The 16,295-nt window shown below is 45.2% G+C and overlaps 1 protein-coding gene across 5 annotated transcripts in view; it reads right to left on the reverse strand.

Annotated features, from left to right (window-relative positions):
• The window catches only part of XRCC5 (X-ray repair cross complementing 5), a 78,082-nt gene extending 62,505 nt beyond the window's left edge, over positions 1–15,577 (reverse strand). For 2 of the 5 annotated variants that reach the window (XM_053299953.1, XM_053299922.1), the window contains exons 1-5: positions 15,421–15,577; positions 9,903–10,016; positions 6,922–7,105; positions 5,520–5,568; positions 2,920–3,042 (exon numbers count right to left, since the gene is read on the reverse strand). In XM_053299953.1, coding sequence (XP_053155928.1) covers positions 2,920–3,042; positions 5,520–5,568; positions 6,922–7,105; positions 9,903–10,016; positions 15,421–15,435 — 485 coding nt within the window. In that variant the 5' untranslated portion in view covers positions 15,436–15,577. Of the gene's footprint in view, positions 1–2,919; positions 3,043–5,519; positions 5,569–6,921; positions 7,106–9,902; positions 10,017–10,148; positions 10,192–14,362; positions 14,425–15,420 lie in introns of those variants that run through there. The other 3 variants (XM_053299937.1, XM_053299947.1, XM_053299927.1) reach the window with 3 other exon arrangements.
• Between the last annotated feature and the right edge of the window lie 718 nt (positions 15,578–16,295).

The following is a 16,295-nucleotide window of genomic DNA, read 5'->3' on the forward strand; positions in this document are numbered from 1 at the left end:
TCAGTTCATTTTAGATCCAGGTTGAATCAGGAAGGCCCCACTTTGAGTGCATGTACACACACACTGCCTTGATACTGCAGCCCAGAACAAAATTCATTCCACACAGAGATGAAAAAAATTAGAGGGACCACTGATTGGGGGCAGCAGGGGAGTCCTCCGATATTTTCCCCTCCTCCGATGCTGACTGATCATGTACAGAATCAGGGTGTTCCAGAGGGTTGAAGGACCCCAGAGGTTGAAACAAGTCCGGGGACCCATTCCCTGAGGACTCAGAGGAATGCTGGGGTTGTGGATATCTAAGATTCTTTGCTTTGCTTTTAACTGATCTTTTGTGCCTCTTTTCAGGGACAGAGTCAGAAGAGCAAGAGGATGAACTGTCCCCGCGCCTCCTATATTTGCTGTGGCCCTTGCATGACTTATGGCTGGCCTCCAAGTATTTTGGAATGGCCTGCATGAACCACTCCTGTCAACCCATAGAGTGAGAGGGTCCCACTGGGAAGACTGTATGGGAAGGGTCTGCTGGGTCAGCAGGGTCATGGTGGGGGGACAGGGGTGAATAATAGGATTTTCTGTTCCCCCTGGAGGAAGGGGAGGGCTCACCGAGTTCTTAGTGAATGTGCTAGAAAGTGAGCTCTAATGGGCTCTTTGCCACAGCTGTGCGCTTGCTCCCCTCCAGAGACAAATCATGCTTCCCTTGCTTCGGCGAGGAGAGGGTCTATTTCCTTTTATGGCATCTGGGCAAGCTCTGGAGGCAGGGGTCGCACCTGGAGCCTCTTCTGTTGCCCTCCTTCAACATTTTCACCTCAGAGAGGAGCAGCTGGGGCCTGAAGGCGCTAGCAAAGTTCCCTTTGGCATCCCCTGCCAGGGAGGTCTCCCGCGTTTTTGGCAGGAATAGCTGTGATTGTGTGTGCTTTGCTCTAAAGGCCAACACATTTGGATCTGGAGCGAGATCCGTCGATCCCATAAGAATGGGTTCTGCGCCTGCGCAGGAGTCACGCGGTAGCCATGCCTGAGCTTGTCGAAGCGCCGAAGCCACGCCCCCACACTGAAGCGTTCTATATAAGGCGTGCCTTTGGTGCGAAGTCCCTCACTTCTTTTCCAACCGCCTTTGCGTTTGGACCTCGGTCTGCCGCCTCAGTTGTTGGAAAGTTCCTCTCTTCTTGCGAGAAAGTTCATCCCTAATTTGACTGATCTACCCGATTTGGACCACGGACTGGCAAGCGACTTTGTTTGGTTTTGACGCGGAACGGATTCTCGGCACTCCCTGGCTAATTGACGCGGACTGGCTGACGACGATCCCCGGACTTCGACCTGGAACGGACTTGACTACCGAGATTGAAAATGGCTGAAGAGAAAAAGTCTTTTAAGTGGTGTGAAGGCCGCAGGGCGAAACTCCCCTCGAAGGACCTTCACGACCTTTGTCCGTTGTGCCTCGGCGAGGAGCACAATGTCTCCTCTTGCAAGATCTGCCTATCCTTCTCGAAACAGACAAGGAAAAACCGGGCTCTTCGCCTTCGAGCTCTAAAGGCCAACACATTTGGTTTTCTTTGTTCTTGCACCACTGGGCCAGAGGAAAGAAGGCCAATAATAGAGGGAAGGTTCCAATCCAAATTAATAATTGGTTTTTTAAAGGGGGGGTGCAGAGGAAAAGGCAGCAACTGAGGGAAAACATACAAAGGAGGCAGGAGTGAGGGAAAAGATGTTTTAGCAAGAGGTAGGCCTCAAAGAAGAGCAGCAGGCTCTCTGTGGCCGTCTGGAGAGAAGGCAGGACAAAGAACTGGAAGGAACCGCCCATAAGTGGCATATTAGTGGTTTCATTTGCATAAGTCCTGCCTTCTGGAGCATGTGGTTGGGATAACCCATGATGGGTGACCTCCTACACCAGCAGAGAATGGAAATATTGCCAGCCTCTCTTCTAGGCTGTCCCATCAGTAAATGGGAGCTCACTCTGAGGCTTCTGTGTCTTCACAGACCCGAAGGGGGCCTCCCTGGGCTGCCTTCAATATCTATGGTGGGCCCCCAGGGTTCATCATGGTGGAGCTTATTTTGACAACTCAGCCACCTCAAACCCAGAGCCAGTCCCGTTTTTAGTCCATCTTACATAAGCTAACTGTATACAGGCCTATACATCATGGCTATGTGTATTTTGTACATGTGCAGAAACAAGGCACAGAAACGTGTCAAAGAGTGTGCAGAATTTAGCTTCTTGGTAATCTCAGCTTGCATTTGAAAAAAGTAAGATTTCCAGCCCTGCCAGCCATGAAGGTAAGTGTGAAAGGTTCATCAGCCATTCACAACGAACTCAGAAGTTAGAGGGATGACTGGACATTTCCAGGAGAGATCAGAGCTTCATGCTCTTTGTAGCTCCTTTCATCTCTCCATGATCTCTAAAAGGCGTGTAAAATATGCAAATCTGATCTGCATATTTTATATAGGTCACAGAATTAAACTTATCTGGATGCAGAATTTAGCTTTTCTTGTCCACAGAATACACAACTCTGCTTATAGCAAGCCACAGTGCCTATTAGAAAACATTAGGAAAGGATATTCATTAAATTGCCATAGTGAGAGGAGTGCCCCTGCTAACTTGGCAAAGAGGCACCTTTTAATGTGGTGATTCTCTTTATTTAGCAGCGGGAGAGTAACTGGCCCTGTCCACCCCCAGCACAGTACCGCCAGTGACTGTTGCTGGTGTCTATCTTATGTTTCTTTTTAGATTGTGAGCCCTTCGGGGACAGGGTTTATTTGTTTGTTATTTATTTATTTGTTTCTTATTTCTCCGTATAAACCACCCAGAGCCATTTTTGGAAGGGTGGTATAGAAATCGAATGAATGAATGAATGAATGAATGGAGTGGCATCCCCTTTTTGAAACCAGCCCTGAGTTCTAATGATGTCTCATAAGTCTTTTCTCACTCACAAAAACTGAAGTGAGATTCCTGTTTTCTTCAAGTTGTCAATGATAACATCCAGCTGATCCTCACTGAAGGGACTACTGAGGTCAGTGAAAACTTCAATGTGCTGTTTGTCATATTTTTTCCCTCTGAAAAGAAGAGCAACGTTAACAAGTTTTCATAAAAGCAAATATCCAGCTGCAATATTTTTGACTACTTCTTTGCAAAATATTCTCTCTTACACTTCTAATGAGGTGACCTTGCTGAATACACTTAACAAAAATTCACAGTCAACATAACATATGCTGGGAAACATCCAGAGTAGCAGTGACACTAGCCATCTTCCTTGCCCCCCTGTTCCTCACTGCAGCTTCCACCAAACCCTGAAAATCTGCTCCTGAGAGTCAAAGGATCTTCAGCAATGGCACGGTATGCTATATAGGGGACTACAGGGTCGAGGGAACCCCTGGAAACTAGGCAGAAACACCTTCTGCAAGCAAAGCTCCACCCTCTGGCTGAGGCATGCCTAATGTGTGCTTTTAATTTCAATGGGACTTCCCTGAGTAAATTTAGTCAAGAAGAAACATTTAGTTATGTCACTGACTTTAAGTACAATAAGGCTGCAGCTTAAATGTTTCCCACCAGTGTTCCCTCCAAGGCGTGTGCACATGTGTACACTCACAAGTTTTTTTAATGTCCACTCAGTTAATTTTAGATCCCGCTCAGGTTGAATCAAGAAGGCTCCATTCCAAATGCACATGCGCCCACACTGCCTTGATACTGCCACCCAGAACAAAACTCAATCCGCACACACAGATGAAAAAAAATCATGGTGTAGTGGTTAGAGTGCTGGACTAGGAGAGGGGAGACCTGAGTTCAAATCCCCACTCAGCCATGAAACTAGCTGGGTGACTCTGGGCCAGTCACTTCTCTCTCAGCCTAAACTACTTCACAGGGTTGTTGTGAAAGAGAAACTCAAGTACGTAGTACTGGGCTCCTTGGAGGAAGAGCGGGATATAAATGTAAAATAATAATGATGATGATGATGATGATGGTGGTGGGACCATAAAATTGAAAAAGTTGAAGAAAATGAAGATGTAAAAATATTATGGGACTTCCAACTACAAACAGACAAACATCTGCCACACAATACACCAGATATAACTGTAGTCAAGAAGAAAGAAAAACAAGTTAAAATAATCGACATAGCAATACCAGGGGATAGCAGAATAGAAGAAAAAGAAATAGAAAAAATCACCAAATACAAAGATCTACAAATGGAAATTGAAAGGCTGTGGCAGAAGAAGACCAAAATAATCCCAGTGGTAATTGGCGCCCTGGGTGCAGTTCCAAAAGACCTTGAAGAGTACCTCAACACCATAGGGGCCACAGAAATCACCATCAGCCAATTACAAAAAGCAGCTTTACTGGGAACAGCCTATATTCTGCGACGATATCTATAACAATTGACAATAAAATTCAGCCATCCCAGGTCCTTGGGAAGGACTCGATGTCTGGATAAAACCAACCAGTCAATAACACCTGTCTGACTGTGTAAACAAGAAATAATAATAATAGAGCAAACACTGGGAAGCACCTGTTCTCCCTTCTCACCAAGCAAACCAAGTGCTATAATTCACTTGCCGTCAGTCATGCAGCTATAATGATCAGGTACCTTTCACCTACACTGAATTAAATCCTGCAATTTCACATTAGCATAGATATGATTCTTAGCACTTTGAGACCAAACACATGGGCAACAAAACGGCCAGCTAACCTGACAGCAAACCACACAAACTTGCTATAAGAATCAGGTAGCAAAAAACTCAACTGTTAAAATTAACAGAGCAGAGAGGGCAAAACACCCAGCACTTATTTCTAACATTTTTATCCCAACCTTCCTCCCATGGATGCTCCCCTCACCACTCCAAAATAGGTTACATGAGAGATAGATAGTGACTAGCCCAAGGTCACCCAGTGAGTTTTATGAGTCAGTATGGCTTAAAAACAAGGACTCCCTGGTCCAATATTTTAACTGTTACACCACACTGGCTCTTTTAATTTCAACTTGCTACTGTCAGGATATTAGAGTGAGAAGGGACCTTGGAGATCTTCAACTCTTCTGCTCAGTGCAGGGAACTGTACTGCAGTTCCCTTTAATCACGAAAGGATATGATTCATTACCCTTTAATAAGGAAGGTGTGTTCAGTTGTTGCTTAACGATTTCCAGAGTTTGTCTCTGTTAATGGATTCACACATGCTGTTGAATGCCACCACCATTTTTCCCACTGAACTAACAACCTTCAGACCATCTTTGTTTTGAAAGATTCTCCAAAATAAACCCATTTACTAACTTATCTGTTAATAAGCACAGGAAATTTTGATTTCTCTTATAAGCATTTTCTCTCTTGGGATGACTGGCTAGCAGCCTTCAAAGTAACTTATCTCTCTATAAAAACAGACCCCTATTGTTGTCAGATTCACATTCATTAAATGTGTCTACTAGGAGCAACTGGAGCAATGTTTTAAAAGGCGATACTTCCCCTCCTGGCATAGTGTTCCAGCATCAAAATAGATCAATTTGCTGGATCATTTTTACACAGTCTTGAACCAAAGAGGTACTTACATTGTTTCTTTTTGAAGCAAGTCCATGCACACAATGAGAGCATCAAGAACTAAGCAGGTTAAGAAGAAAATATATTTAAAACAAAATAATTTGAATTTTGTGGGTCAGGATATATTTGTTACTACAGCAGCCCTATATAGTAATGATATAGGATAATTTAGCATCTGTCTTTTCTTTTTAAGTGCCCTGTAAGGTATAGGCTAGTATTATTGGCCCCATATTCTAGATCTGAGGAGAAGGTGGACATCTGAGAGAGTATTTAGATCATCTGGACTGTATTTTTTAGTCATTATTACTTCTGCTTCCATATCCTAAGGAAAGACAGCAGAATTTAGACCTTAATCAAGTCAGTATAAGAACATAGCATGCAGACGCCCAACCAAAGACTGTTCATGGACACAGGCGTTCTGATGCATGCACTGAGCTCTCCTGCCTGCAGCTAGCTACTTCATCTAGGGATGTGCACAAACCTATTCGGAGGGCCTTTTACGGGCCTCCGAACCGGTTCCAACACTGGCCAGTTCAACAAGTTCAACGGCGGAGGTGGGACAACCTTAAGGGCGGGGAAGAGTGCACTTACTCCTCCCTCTGCTTTTCCCCTGCCGGTCCTAGCTGGAAAACCAGTCCAGCAGGGCAGCAGTGTACCTCCCTGCCACCCCATCCACTCTTCGGACCGGAAGTAGCGAGCGTGCTCGCACTCGAGAACGTCAGGTGCAAGTGCGCGCCGTGTACATGCGCGCTGGCTACTTCTGCCTGTTTCCGGTCCGAAGATGGGATGGGGCAGTAGGGAAGTACACGGCTGCCCCGCTGGACGGGTTTTCCAGCTAGCATCGGCAAGGGGAAAGCAGAGGGAGGAGTTTGTGCACATCCCTAGATGAGGTAGCTGCAGGCAGGAGAGCTCAGTGCACGCATCAGAGCTCCTGTGTGCGCTGCTGCCCCACCAGACCAATTTTCCAGCCAGCGCTACTGTGGGGAAAGCGGAGGGCGGGGTAAGTGCATCCTCCACCGCCCTTAAAGTTATCCCATCCTCTCTGGTTCTGTGCACATCCCTAACCTTATCTACTCTATCAACAGAGGAAACTAAGCTGCATACATAAAGCAGTACACTCACAGATCACAGAAAGTTCTGTGCATGCAGAAGGCTGTACATGCAGTGTGAGCTTCTGGGCATCTACAGAACTCTAGATCAGGAATGACATAAGTCAAGATTCTACAAGACAGTCCAATAAAGAAGTCTATAAAGTCCAATTAAAAAAAGTCTTGTGCAGCCTTCTTAATCGTAAGAACTCTACCAGTATCTACACGGCAATTCTAATCTAGACCATTTTCACAATACAAGTTTCCAGTCCTCCAAGCAATTTTATCTAGTAAAGAAAAAAAAATCAGCATTCTGAAAGGATACTGTCTCCTTGCTGAGAGCCAGGCTGAATCTCATTTTGTAGGTCCTCCAACAAATCAAAATCTGGGAGCATAAGGTGTCTATGTACCGTAATATGCTGATACTGATCCCCACTGGCAAGAGTATTTGCAGTGCTCTCTGTGCCAAATAAAACTAAGGAGATCTCATCTTTACTCTCAGCAAACACCTGGAGATGATAAAAAGATGAGTAAATATAAAATGAACACCATAACTTTACAACTAGGCTTCAATTAGTACAGATTCATTTTCCCTGCCTTATTTGCATCATATGTCCCCCAAAAACCAACCCAAAAACATGTTTTTTACATTCAACTACCAAGCATAAAACTGTTACAAGGACTGTAAGTCAATACTGGGAAACAATTCTTGAAGCCAGAAAATGCTGAGAGAAAAGGGATTACAAGAGTTATATTTTTGTTCCTTTATTTATTTATTTCCCCTATGCAAGGAATACAAAAAGCCAACAATGGAGGAAGGAGTGGAAGGAAGTGTTTTGAGGATGACCAAGGACAGAGTAATGAAAGTCAAGGAGCACAGTGAAAAAATGGGGCTACGACTAAATGTAAAGACGACTAAACTAATTACAATGGGTACACAGCAACCAGCCTCAGAATTGATAATGAAGACATTGAAGTGGTGGACAGCTTCTGCCTTTTAGGATCAACCATCAACAATAAAGGATCCAGTAGTCAAGAAATATTTATTTTTATTTATGTATTTATTCGATTTCTATACCATCCTTCCAAAAATGGCTCAGGGCGGTTTACACAGAGAAATAATAAATAAATAAGATGGATCCCTGTCCCCAAAGGGCTCACAATCTAAAAAGAAACATAAGATAGACACCAGCAACAGTCACTGGAGGTACTGTGCTGGGAGTGGATAGGGCCAGTTACTCTCTCCCTGCTAAATAAAGAGAATCACCATGTTAGACGTTAGCAGGGGTTAGGGTGCCACAGACTAGCACTTGGTAGAGTTGCAATGAAGGCCTTGGAAACAGTGTTCCCTCTGGTGTGTGCATATGCCTGTGCTCACAAGTTTTTTGATGTCTGCTCAGTTAATTTTAGATTCCACTCAAGTTGAATCAGGAAGGCCCCATTCTGAATGCATGTGTGCACACACTGCCTTGAAACTCCCACCCAGAACAAAACTCATTCCGCATACAGATGAAAAAAATTAGAGAGAACACTGATTGGAAAGGACATTTAGATACCATGATTTGTCTACTAGGGATGTGCACGGAACCACAGAGGCGCAATCCGGCACCTGGGGGTGTCTAGCTTTAAGGGCGGGTGGGTAGTACTTACCCCTCCCGCTGCTCTTCCCCCTCCAGTGCTCCACTTTGGAGCAAAGTTTTGGGGGCGGCAGCATTCCTCCCTGCCGCCCCTGCCCCCGTCGTTGCCCAGAAAAAGCGCAAGTTACTTCTGCGCATGGGCCCATTGCGGCACGCGCGTATCCATTGCCGCCATGCGCGCGCACGCCGCACACATCACACTTAAAGCTAGACACACACACACCCCGCCGGCCCGGCCCAATTCTGAACTGGTTTGGAGGCCTCCAACATGGCCTCCGGACCGCTTCCGTGCACATCCCTTGTGTCTACACCTACAAAGATTAGAATAGTTCAGACAATGGTTTTTTCCATGACACTGTATGGATGCGAAAGCTGGACTTTAAAGAAGCAAGATAGAAAAAGCATTGACGCTTTTGAACGTTGGTGCTGGAGAAGACTTTTGAGGATACCATGGCCAGCCAGGAAAACAAACAAATGGATCATAGAAGAAATCAATCCAGAATTTTCACTCAAGGCACAAATGACCAGGCTCAAACTATCATACTTCAGACACATTATGTGAAGATCCAGCTCCTCTGAGAAGTCCATAATGCTGAGGAAAGTAGAAGGAAAGAGAAGAAGAGGACAACCAGCAGCCAGGTGGATGGACTCGATTATGACAGCAATGAATGCACCACTGAGAGACCTTAAAGGCCAAGTTGAAGACAGATCATCCTGGAGAGAATCTAATCTATGTGGTCAATAAGAGTCGACACCGACTTGACAGCACTTAATCAATCAATCAATCAAGGATAGAGTGCTGACCTAGAGTGTCTCCACAGAGATGCTCTAAGCCAGCATCCCACCCTCTATCTTCCTCAAAACCCTTCCTTTCACTCCCTTCCTCCACCTCTGGCTTAAAAAATATATATATATATATATATATGTCAGAGCGGAGGAGAGCTGCAATGGAGATGAGGACAAAAAAGAGAAAAGCAGTTGCATGGTTGTGTTCTCTTTCCTGCCCAGCTGCACACCTTTGACCTGCTGTGCTTTGCTTCACTTTCCTTCTCGGAGCAACACCTTTCATCTCCTCTCCACTCCATAGCATCAGAGGAAGAGGAGGGTGGTGGCAGTAATGAGGGTGAGAAGAAGAACAGACGCATAGCTGTGTGGTGCCCTCCCACTCATTCAGCTACACACCCTTGTCCCTGAAGCCTTGCTGTGCTTCAGGCAGACACACCCACTGTGCCCATCTCTGTGCAGTACTATGCACTTCTGGTGTGTCTCTCTTATGGGAAACAGAACCCCATACTGCCCCAGCAACGGCTGGAAAAGCACAGGGGCATGGCAGAAGATGTGCACAGAGAGCCCTGGAAGGTACCGTGCTTTCAAGCGCTTTCCCCCATAGATTTCTATGGGGAAAGGACTACACCTTCCCATAAAGAGTCCTCTAACCCATACTGTATGGAGTTGGGCTCACTGGGATCAGTCATTTATGTGCAATTCCAAGAGGTAGGTGCGCATTAATCAGCTTCAGGCTGATTAATGCAAACCCCTAATACATTATATATTTTATCATCATGGGGGCAGGGTGGAGTTTAACACGGGGCTACAGTTTTTGGCAACAGCTTCAAGTTTATTCTAACTTCTGCACCCCACCCCGTTCGCCAACCCCAGGTTCTTTTACCTGTCGCTGCACAAACATTGTCATCACTTTCCTGGCTTGCTCAAAAGGAGACTCTTCTCCAGGACCAGAATTGCTCATCGAAAAGCCAACATCCATACACAGGACCACTGCTGCCTTCAGAAAGGAAAACATATTTACAGTCTTGCAAGACACTTGCTTGGGGTACAGTGTTCTAGATCTTTTAGCCACCATAAAGGAAGCTATAGGGTCAATACAACTTTCATTATACAATTTCCACACTCTTACCTGAAATGGAAGCATACAGGGGGGCCGGAACTAAACATGCTCCCTGAGGGAATAAAAACTTCAGTCCATTTATCTTTGTAAAATGGCTTTTTATCACTTTCAAAATGAGGTGTTTTGCCTGGTATTTTAAATGCCATATTATTGTTTTTAGACGTTTGCCACCCTAAACCTTGGGGAATAAAATCTAAATTAACACATCTAAAAAGTCAGCACGACATAGTAGCTAGAGTGTAGGATTAGATTTGGGAAATACAGATCCAAAGTCCAATCTTTTTATCTCTGAGGCTCGTGGGTGACTGTAAGAACTCTCTTTCAGCCAAAGGGTAATACACTGTTTAAACTTCCCGGAGGCAACACAAATAAGCATTTATTAAAATAGCAGGTACTAACCTGATCAGCAACAGGACCTTCGCATAAAGATTGCTAGAATTAAGCAACTCAGCCATGGCTTAAAACTGGTTTTAACCAGTTAAAGTCTTTGCAACATTTCAAATATAAATTCATATAAATATGTGATGAAATCAAACCACATGGCCATACCCTATGCATCTACTCAGAAGTCCCATTGTGTTCAACAGGGCTTAGTGTTTAGGATTTTAGCCCTAATCGAATTTCAGAAATCATGTCAGCTTGCAAACTTTTTCTGGCAAGATTCCTATGCCTTTACCAGGTGCACAAGAAGCAAAAAATTAACAGGCGAAGCTTTTCCTGGCATAAACAGGCAGCAATGAGAAAACTCACCTGCTGAATTTCTGCTGTTAAAGGAACAGGAATACTATCAGAAAATAAGTCAGAGGGATATTATTCCTGTAGTGTTTGCAAAGAAAGACCAGCAGTCATTTTAGAATAATACAAATTGAAGAAACCTCCCAGGGAAGGCAGTCATTTCTTCATTTAACTCACATGTTAAACCTTTAACCCTTCCAGTGCTAAACACTATTATGCCAAAATTCCTGCCTATTTTAATGGCAACTATGTCAGGCAGATCAGAACTGTACACATCACTGACCATTATTTCCTTCTGAGTACAGTATGCTGCTGTCCCATCTTGTAAGATTATAATTTTTGAAATGCATACAAAAATGTCAATACACTTTTTTTATTAATTAACCTATAACTATATTTTCTACCCTGTCATTTAAGGGCTTTGGGGAGGGGTGGACAGTAGCTTTTCCTTATTTCATTTGCCCTTGTAATAACCCTACAAAGTAGCTCATGGTTATTTTTATTTTGGAACACTTTATTTTATTTTGAGAAATAACTTGCCCGAGGTGCCAATTGTTCCAGCATAACCTAAGTGAAACATAGAGATGTTCTAGCATCTCTAAGTGAAAGGAAATCACAAACATGGATTAGAATTCTCCATTTTCTCCATGTTTCTCCTAGAAACATGCACTTAAAAATAAGAAAGAGTAAAGATGTAACTAATGCATATTTTAAAAACTTGAGTATAAGACCTCTACTCAAATTGGTGTAGAACCCATAATTCCTGCATAGAACCCTGGGGTATTTTCTCTCACAGAGCACCTAGTCAGTGGGATATTACTGTGAACTGCCCATACAGGTAGTTTGAAATACAGCCATCTCTCGCCAACCTCAAGGGTTCCATTCCTAGAAAACCCTGCAATTGGCAAATTCACAGTTGGTGAGGCATTAAAGCCAATGGGAAACAGGGGCTTAGGGGAATCGCAATAATACCTAAAAATAAAGAAAAAATATATTAGAACATCAGCAAAAATCCCTTAAAATCGCCAAGAGTCAGCAAGAGGAGTGAGCAGATTGAACCACTGGAAATTTTTTGAAACCCCCCAAATTGCCGACAAACACTTTTGAACACCCCACCACCCCCAATTGCTAAAAGGCACTTTAAATCATGAGGAGTCGGCAAGAGGAATGTGCAGATTGAACCTCTGAACCCCTCAAGATCAAGGAATCCCCCTCCCCCCACAATCACTAAAAAGATCTCACCAACTATAGATACTCAGGTCGCGGTTGGCAAGACCGGTCACAATTTCCCAATGATGGATACTCAAAAACTGTGATTGGAAAAACTGTGATTAACAAGAGATGACTGTAATTTAAAGGGCATTCACTATGGCCTACAGGGGCTGACATACTCCTATTTTAAGGGATCTTAAATTAAAAGTTTCTTATGTTATTTTTACATTTAAAACCTGCTTTTCATGCAAAGAGTCTGGAGCAGTGTACATGGTTATGTTTATCTTCACAAAAACCCCTCTGCAGTAGGTTAGGTTGAGAGAGAAGTGACTGGCCCAGAGTCACCATACTCCAAGAAGCATGATATACCTATAACATCAGTTATGGGATAAGGGGACAAGTACATGTGTGGATTGCTAACTGGTTGAAAGACAGGAAACAGAGGGTAGGTATAAATGGAGAGTTTTCACAATGGAGGGAAGTAAGAAGTGGAGTCCCCCAGGGATCTGTACTGGGACCAGTGCTTTTTAATTTATTCATAAATGATCTAGAAGCAGGGGTAAGAAGCAAGGTGGCCAAATCTGCAGATGATACCAAACTCTTTCGGGTAGTGAAATCCTAAACAAATTGTGAGGAGCTCCAAAAGGATCTCTCCAAACTGGGGGAGTAGGTGACAAAGTGGCAAATGAGCTTCAAAGTTGGCAAGTTTAAAGTGATGCACATTGGCATAAAAACACCCCAACTTCAAGTATATGTTGATGGGATCTGAGCTGTCGGTGACTGACCAGGAGAGGTATCTTGGGGTCGTGGTGGACAGCTCGTTGAAAGTGTCGACTCAATGTGAGGCAGCTGTGAAAAAGGCCAATTCCATGCTAGGGGTCATTAGAAAAGGGATTGAAAATAAAATGGCTAATAGTATAATGTCCTTATACAAAACTATGGTGCAGCCACACCTGGAGTACCATGTACAGTTCTGGTCACATCTCAAAAATGACATTGTAGGTGCAGAAAAAGGCAACCAAGACGATCAGGGGCCTAGAGCACCTTCCTTATGAGGCAAGGCTACAACACCTGGGGCTATTTAGTTTAGAAAAAAAGACAACTGTGGGGAGACATGATAGAGTTCTATAAAATCATGCATGGAGTGGAGAAAGTGGATAGAGATAAATTCTTCTCCCTCTCCCATAACACTAGAACCAGGGGTCATCCCATGAAATTGATTGCCAGGAAATTTAGGACCAACAAACGGAAGTACTTTTTCACACAATGTATAATCAACTTGTGGAATTCTCTGCCACAAGATGTGGTGACAGCCATCAACCTGGATGGCTTTATGAGGGGTTTGGATAACTTCATGGAGGAGAGGTCTATCAATGGCTACTAGTAGGAAGGCTGCCTCAAAGGCAGGATGCCTCTGAATACCAGTTGCAGGGGAGTAACAGCAGGAGAGAGGGCATACCCTCAACTCCTGTCTGTGGCTTCCAACGGCATCTGGTGGGCCACTGTGCAAAATAGGATGCTGGACTAGATGGGCCCTGGGCCTGATCCAGCAGGGCTGTTCTTATGTTCTAACATTCTATTTCGATACAGGGTGGATAGAGATGAGTATTTTAGGTACTCTTACCCCTGGATTTCAGGGCTGAATTCCAGGGCCTCCACACCCCTTGGGGCCCCCCAAATCATCATTAGTCTGCCCTAGGTGGTTTGTTGCCTCAAGAACCTACGTGTTAAAAAATGATGCTTAACTTGCAGCGGGGGACCTCCCCCGCTTTAGGCGTTTAGGTCCAGGCTCCAAAATTACCTAGGTGCACACCTCTGCTTTACTACACACATGCACCTGATGTGTGATGAAACCCCTCTTTAGCAGGGGCGTAACTATAATAGGGCAAGGGGAGACAGTTGTCTGGGGGCCCACTGCCTTGGGGGGCCCACAGAGGCAAGTCACATGACTGACTCCCCCAGCCTCGCACCCGCCCAGGCTTCTTTCAGTTGTATCCATCCTCCGAAACTGATGTGAGTGTTAAGACCTGGAGCTACCAGAACAGCATGTCTTTCTGTAGTAGTACCCTTAAATGACTTGCATCGTCCACAATTTACAAAACCTTTAAAAAATAATTTAGGACTAGCCAACCCCGCACAGAGCATCTGTGTGCTCTTTGGGGCCAGCGGTTACCTCTTCCTCCCCACCTTCTGCCCCAGTCTCCACTTCCAGGCCCAGCCGCCTCTCCTCCCCACCGCCACTTCTGCCCCCCTTTCTCTCCCCCCCCCGGCCTTGCCTCCGTGGCTGGGCTGGGCCCGCCGCTGCCTCTGGCCTCTGCAGCCAGGCCTGCCGCTGCCGCGGTGACCAATTCTCCTGGGTGCACCTCAGCCAATCAGGCCTGTCCGCCGCCCAGCCAATCAGCTGGGTGCTGGGACGCACATTCTAAGGCACACCCAGGACAATTATATACTGTATATAGATGATGTTCTATTGTGGCACATAGGTTATACACAAACACACCTCACTGAAGCTCAGCTCATGAAGTAAAGAAATCTTAATTGAGGCTGAATAGTGTAACAAAAAGCATAGTAAATTACTATGCTTTTTGTTACCACTATTCAGCCTCAATTAAGATTTCTTTACTTCATGAGCTGAGCTTCAGTGAGGTGGGGCCCATTTTAAAATCTTGTCTCCGGGCCCACTTCAACCTTGCTACGCCCCTGCTCTTTAGCATTTGGTAAGATGATAAAGACGGCCAAGCTCCCCACAGCCTAGCTTGCTTTCACATGAGCTGCAACAAACACGGATCACTTCACCAACAAGGTGGGAAAGAACCCAATCTTAGCATCCTGAAAAGGAAAAAGGGGAAATTGTGCCATCGAATCGGTGTCGACTCCAGGCACCCACAGAGCCCTGTAGTGGTCTTTGGTAGAAGACAGGAGGAGTTTACCATTGCCATCTCCCGTGCAGTATGAGAGGATGCCATTCAGCACCTTCCTATATCACTACTGCCCAATATAGGAGTTTCCCATATCCTGGGAAACACACCAGCGGGGATGCGAACCTACAGCCTCCTGCTCTCTACGCAGGTCTCTTCCCGCTGCGGTGAATGGGAACAAAACAGACGGATGCACAGGTGTCAAAGGGGTAACTAATCCGTGTTAAGGACCCAAGAAAAGAAGCGGAGGAGGGAACATAATTCAGCTCTTGAGTGCAGCTGCCGCTAACCCCTCGGTCGGTGTTGTCGCAGCTGCACATGCTGGCTCTCTCCAACATGGAGAGGAGGGAAAGGGGGAGGAGGAAGCAATGGCGCGACAGGCAGCACTGGAGTCTTGGCCCGCTGTTTCGCGTTACCTTAGCCCGCGACATCGTGCCGGCATTCAGGTTCTTCTGCCTCGTTTCCGCCGCCCTTTCCTTCCGGAGCCTCAGTCAGTATCCGGCAAGTGAAACGGGCCCGCCCCTGCTCTGGCTTGTGGACGGGCCCGACGGCGACCCCTGGTGGCCACGACTGGGAAGAAGAATGGGGCCGTGTTTGAAATGGGAGAGGGAAAAAGACGACCCGCCGCGGAGAAGAGAAAAAAGGCACGAGTCTCTCCAGCGCGCACCTTCTCATCCTCTCTTCAGGAAACGGCGACTGAGCCGAGTGAAATGGCTTAAGCATTCCCGGTGAGTCTTCTCTGTTATTGTATGCGCGTCTCAACAAGAAGTTAGGAGATCAGGGTCTCTCACACGTTTTTAATTTCGTGGGAACTTGCAAGCCGTTCTGCAACTCCTGCGTATACTGCGTTTCCACAAAATGGGAATCTTCAATAGCCCCAAAAAACTAAAAGCACCCCCCCCCCGCAAAAAAAGGTTCTTTCTCTTTCAGTGAGTGTTAGCTTTTGTTTAAGTAACGCTTTTTGGTGTGTTACACAACACAGCAACAAACCTGGGTTTGCCACCGTATATGCCCTTTAAATCAATCCCACCTTCCTTACAAACATCTGTTTCTAACCAGATGCTGGCAGAGTGACCAACTTGCTTAAAAAACCAAAAACCCTATTCACGCCAGTGATCGGCTTGCATGAGCAGTGAGTGACCTCTTGTAGGATCACAGACGGTTCTACTTCCCAGAAGGGCAAACACACAAGATCTCGCGACTATCTGTTTTTCCTTTCATAAAAGTAGAGCTGCATTATCACAAAGTTTTAGAACTCAGTGCTACATTCCACTGTTCACACAAGCATGTT

The sequence above is a fragment of the Hemicordylus capensis genome, chromosome 1, assembly GCF_027244095.1.
Source record: "Hemicordylus capensis ecotype Gifberg chromosome 1, rHemCap1.1.pri, whole genome shotgun sequence".
NCBI classification, from domain to species: Eukaryota; Metazoa; Chordata; class Lepidosauria; order Squamata; family Cordylidae; genus Hemicordylus; species Hemicordylus capensis.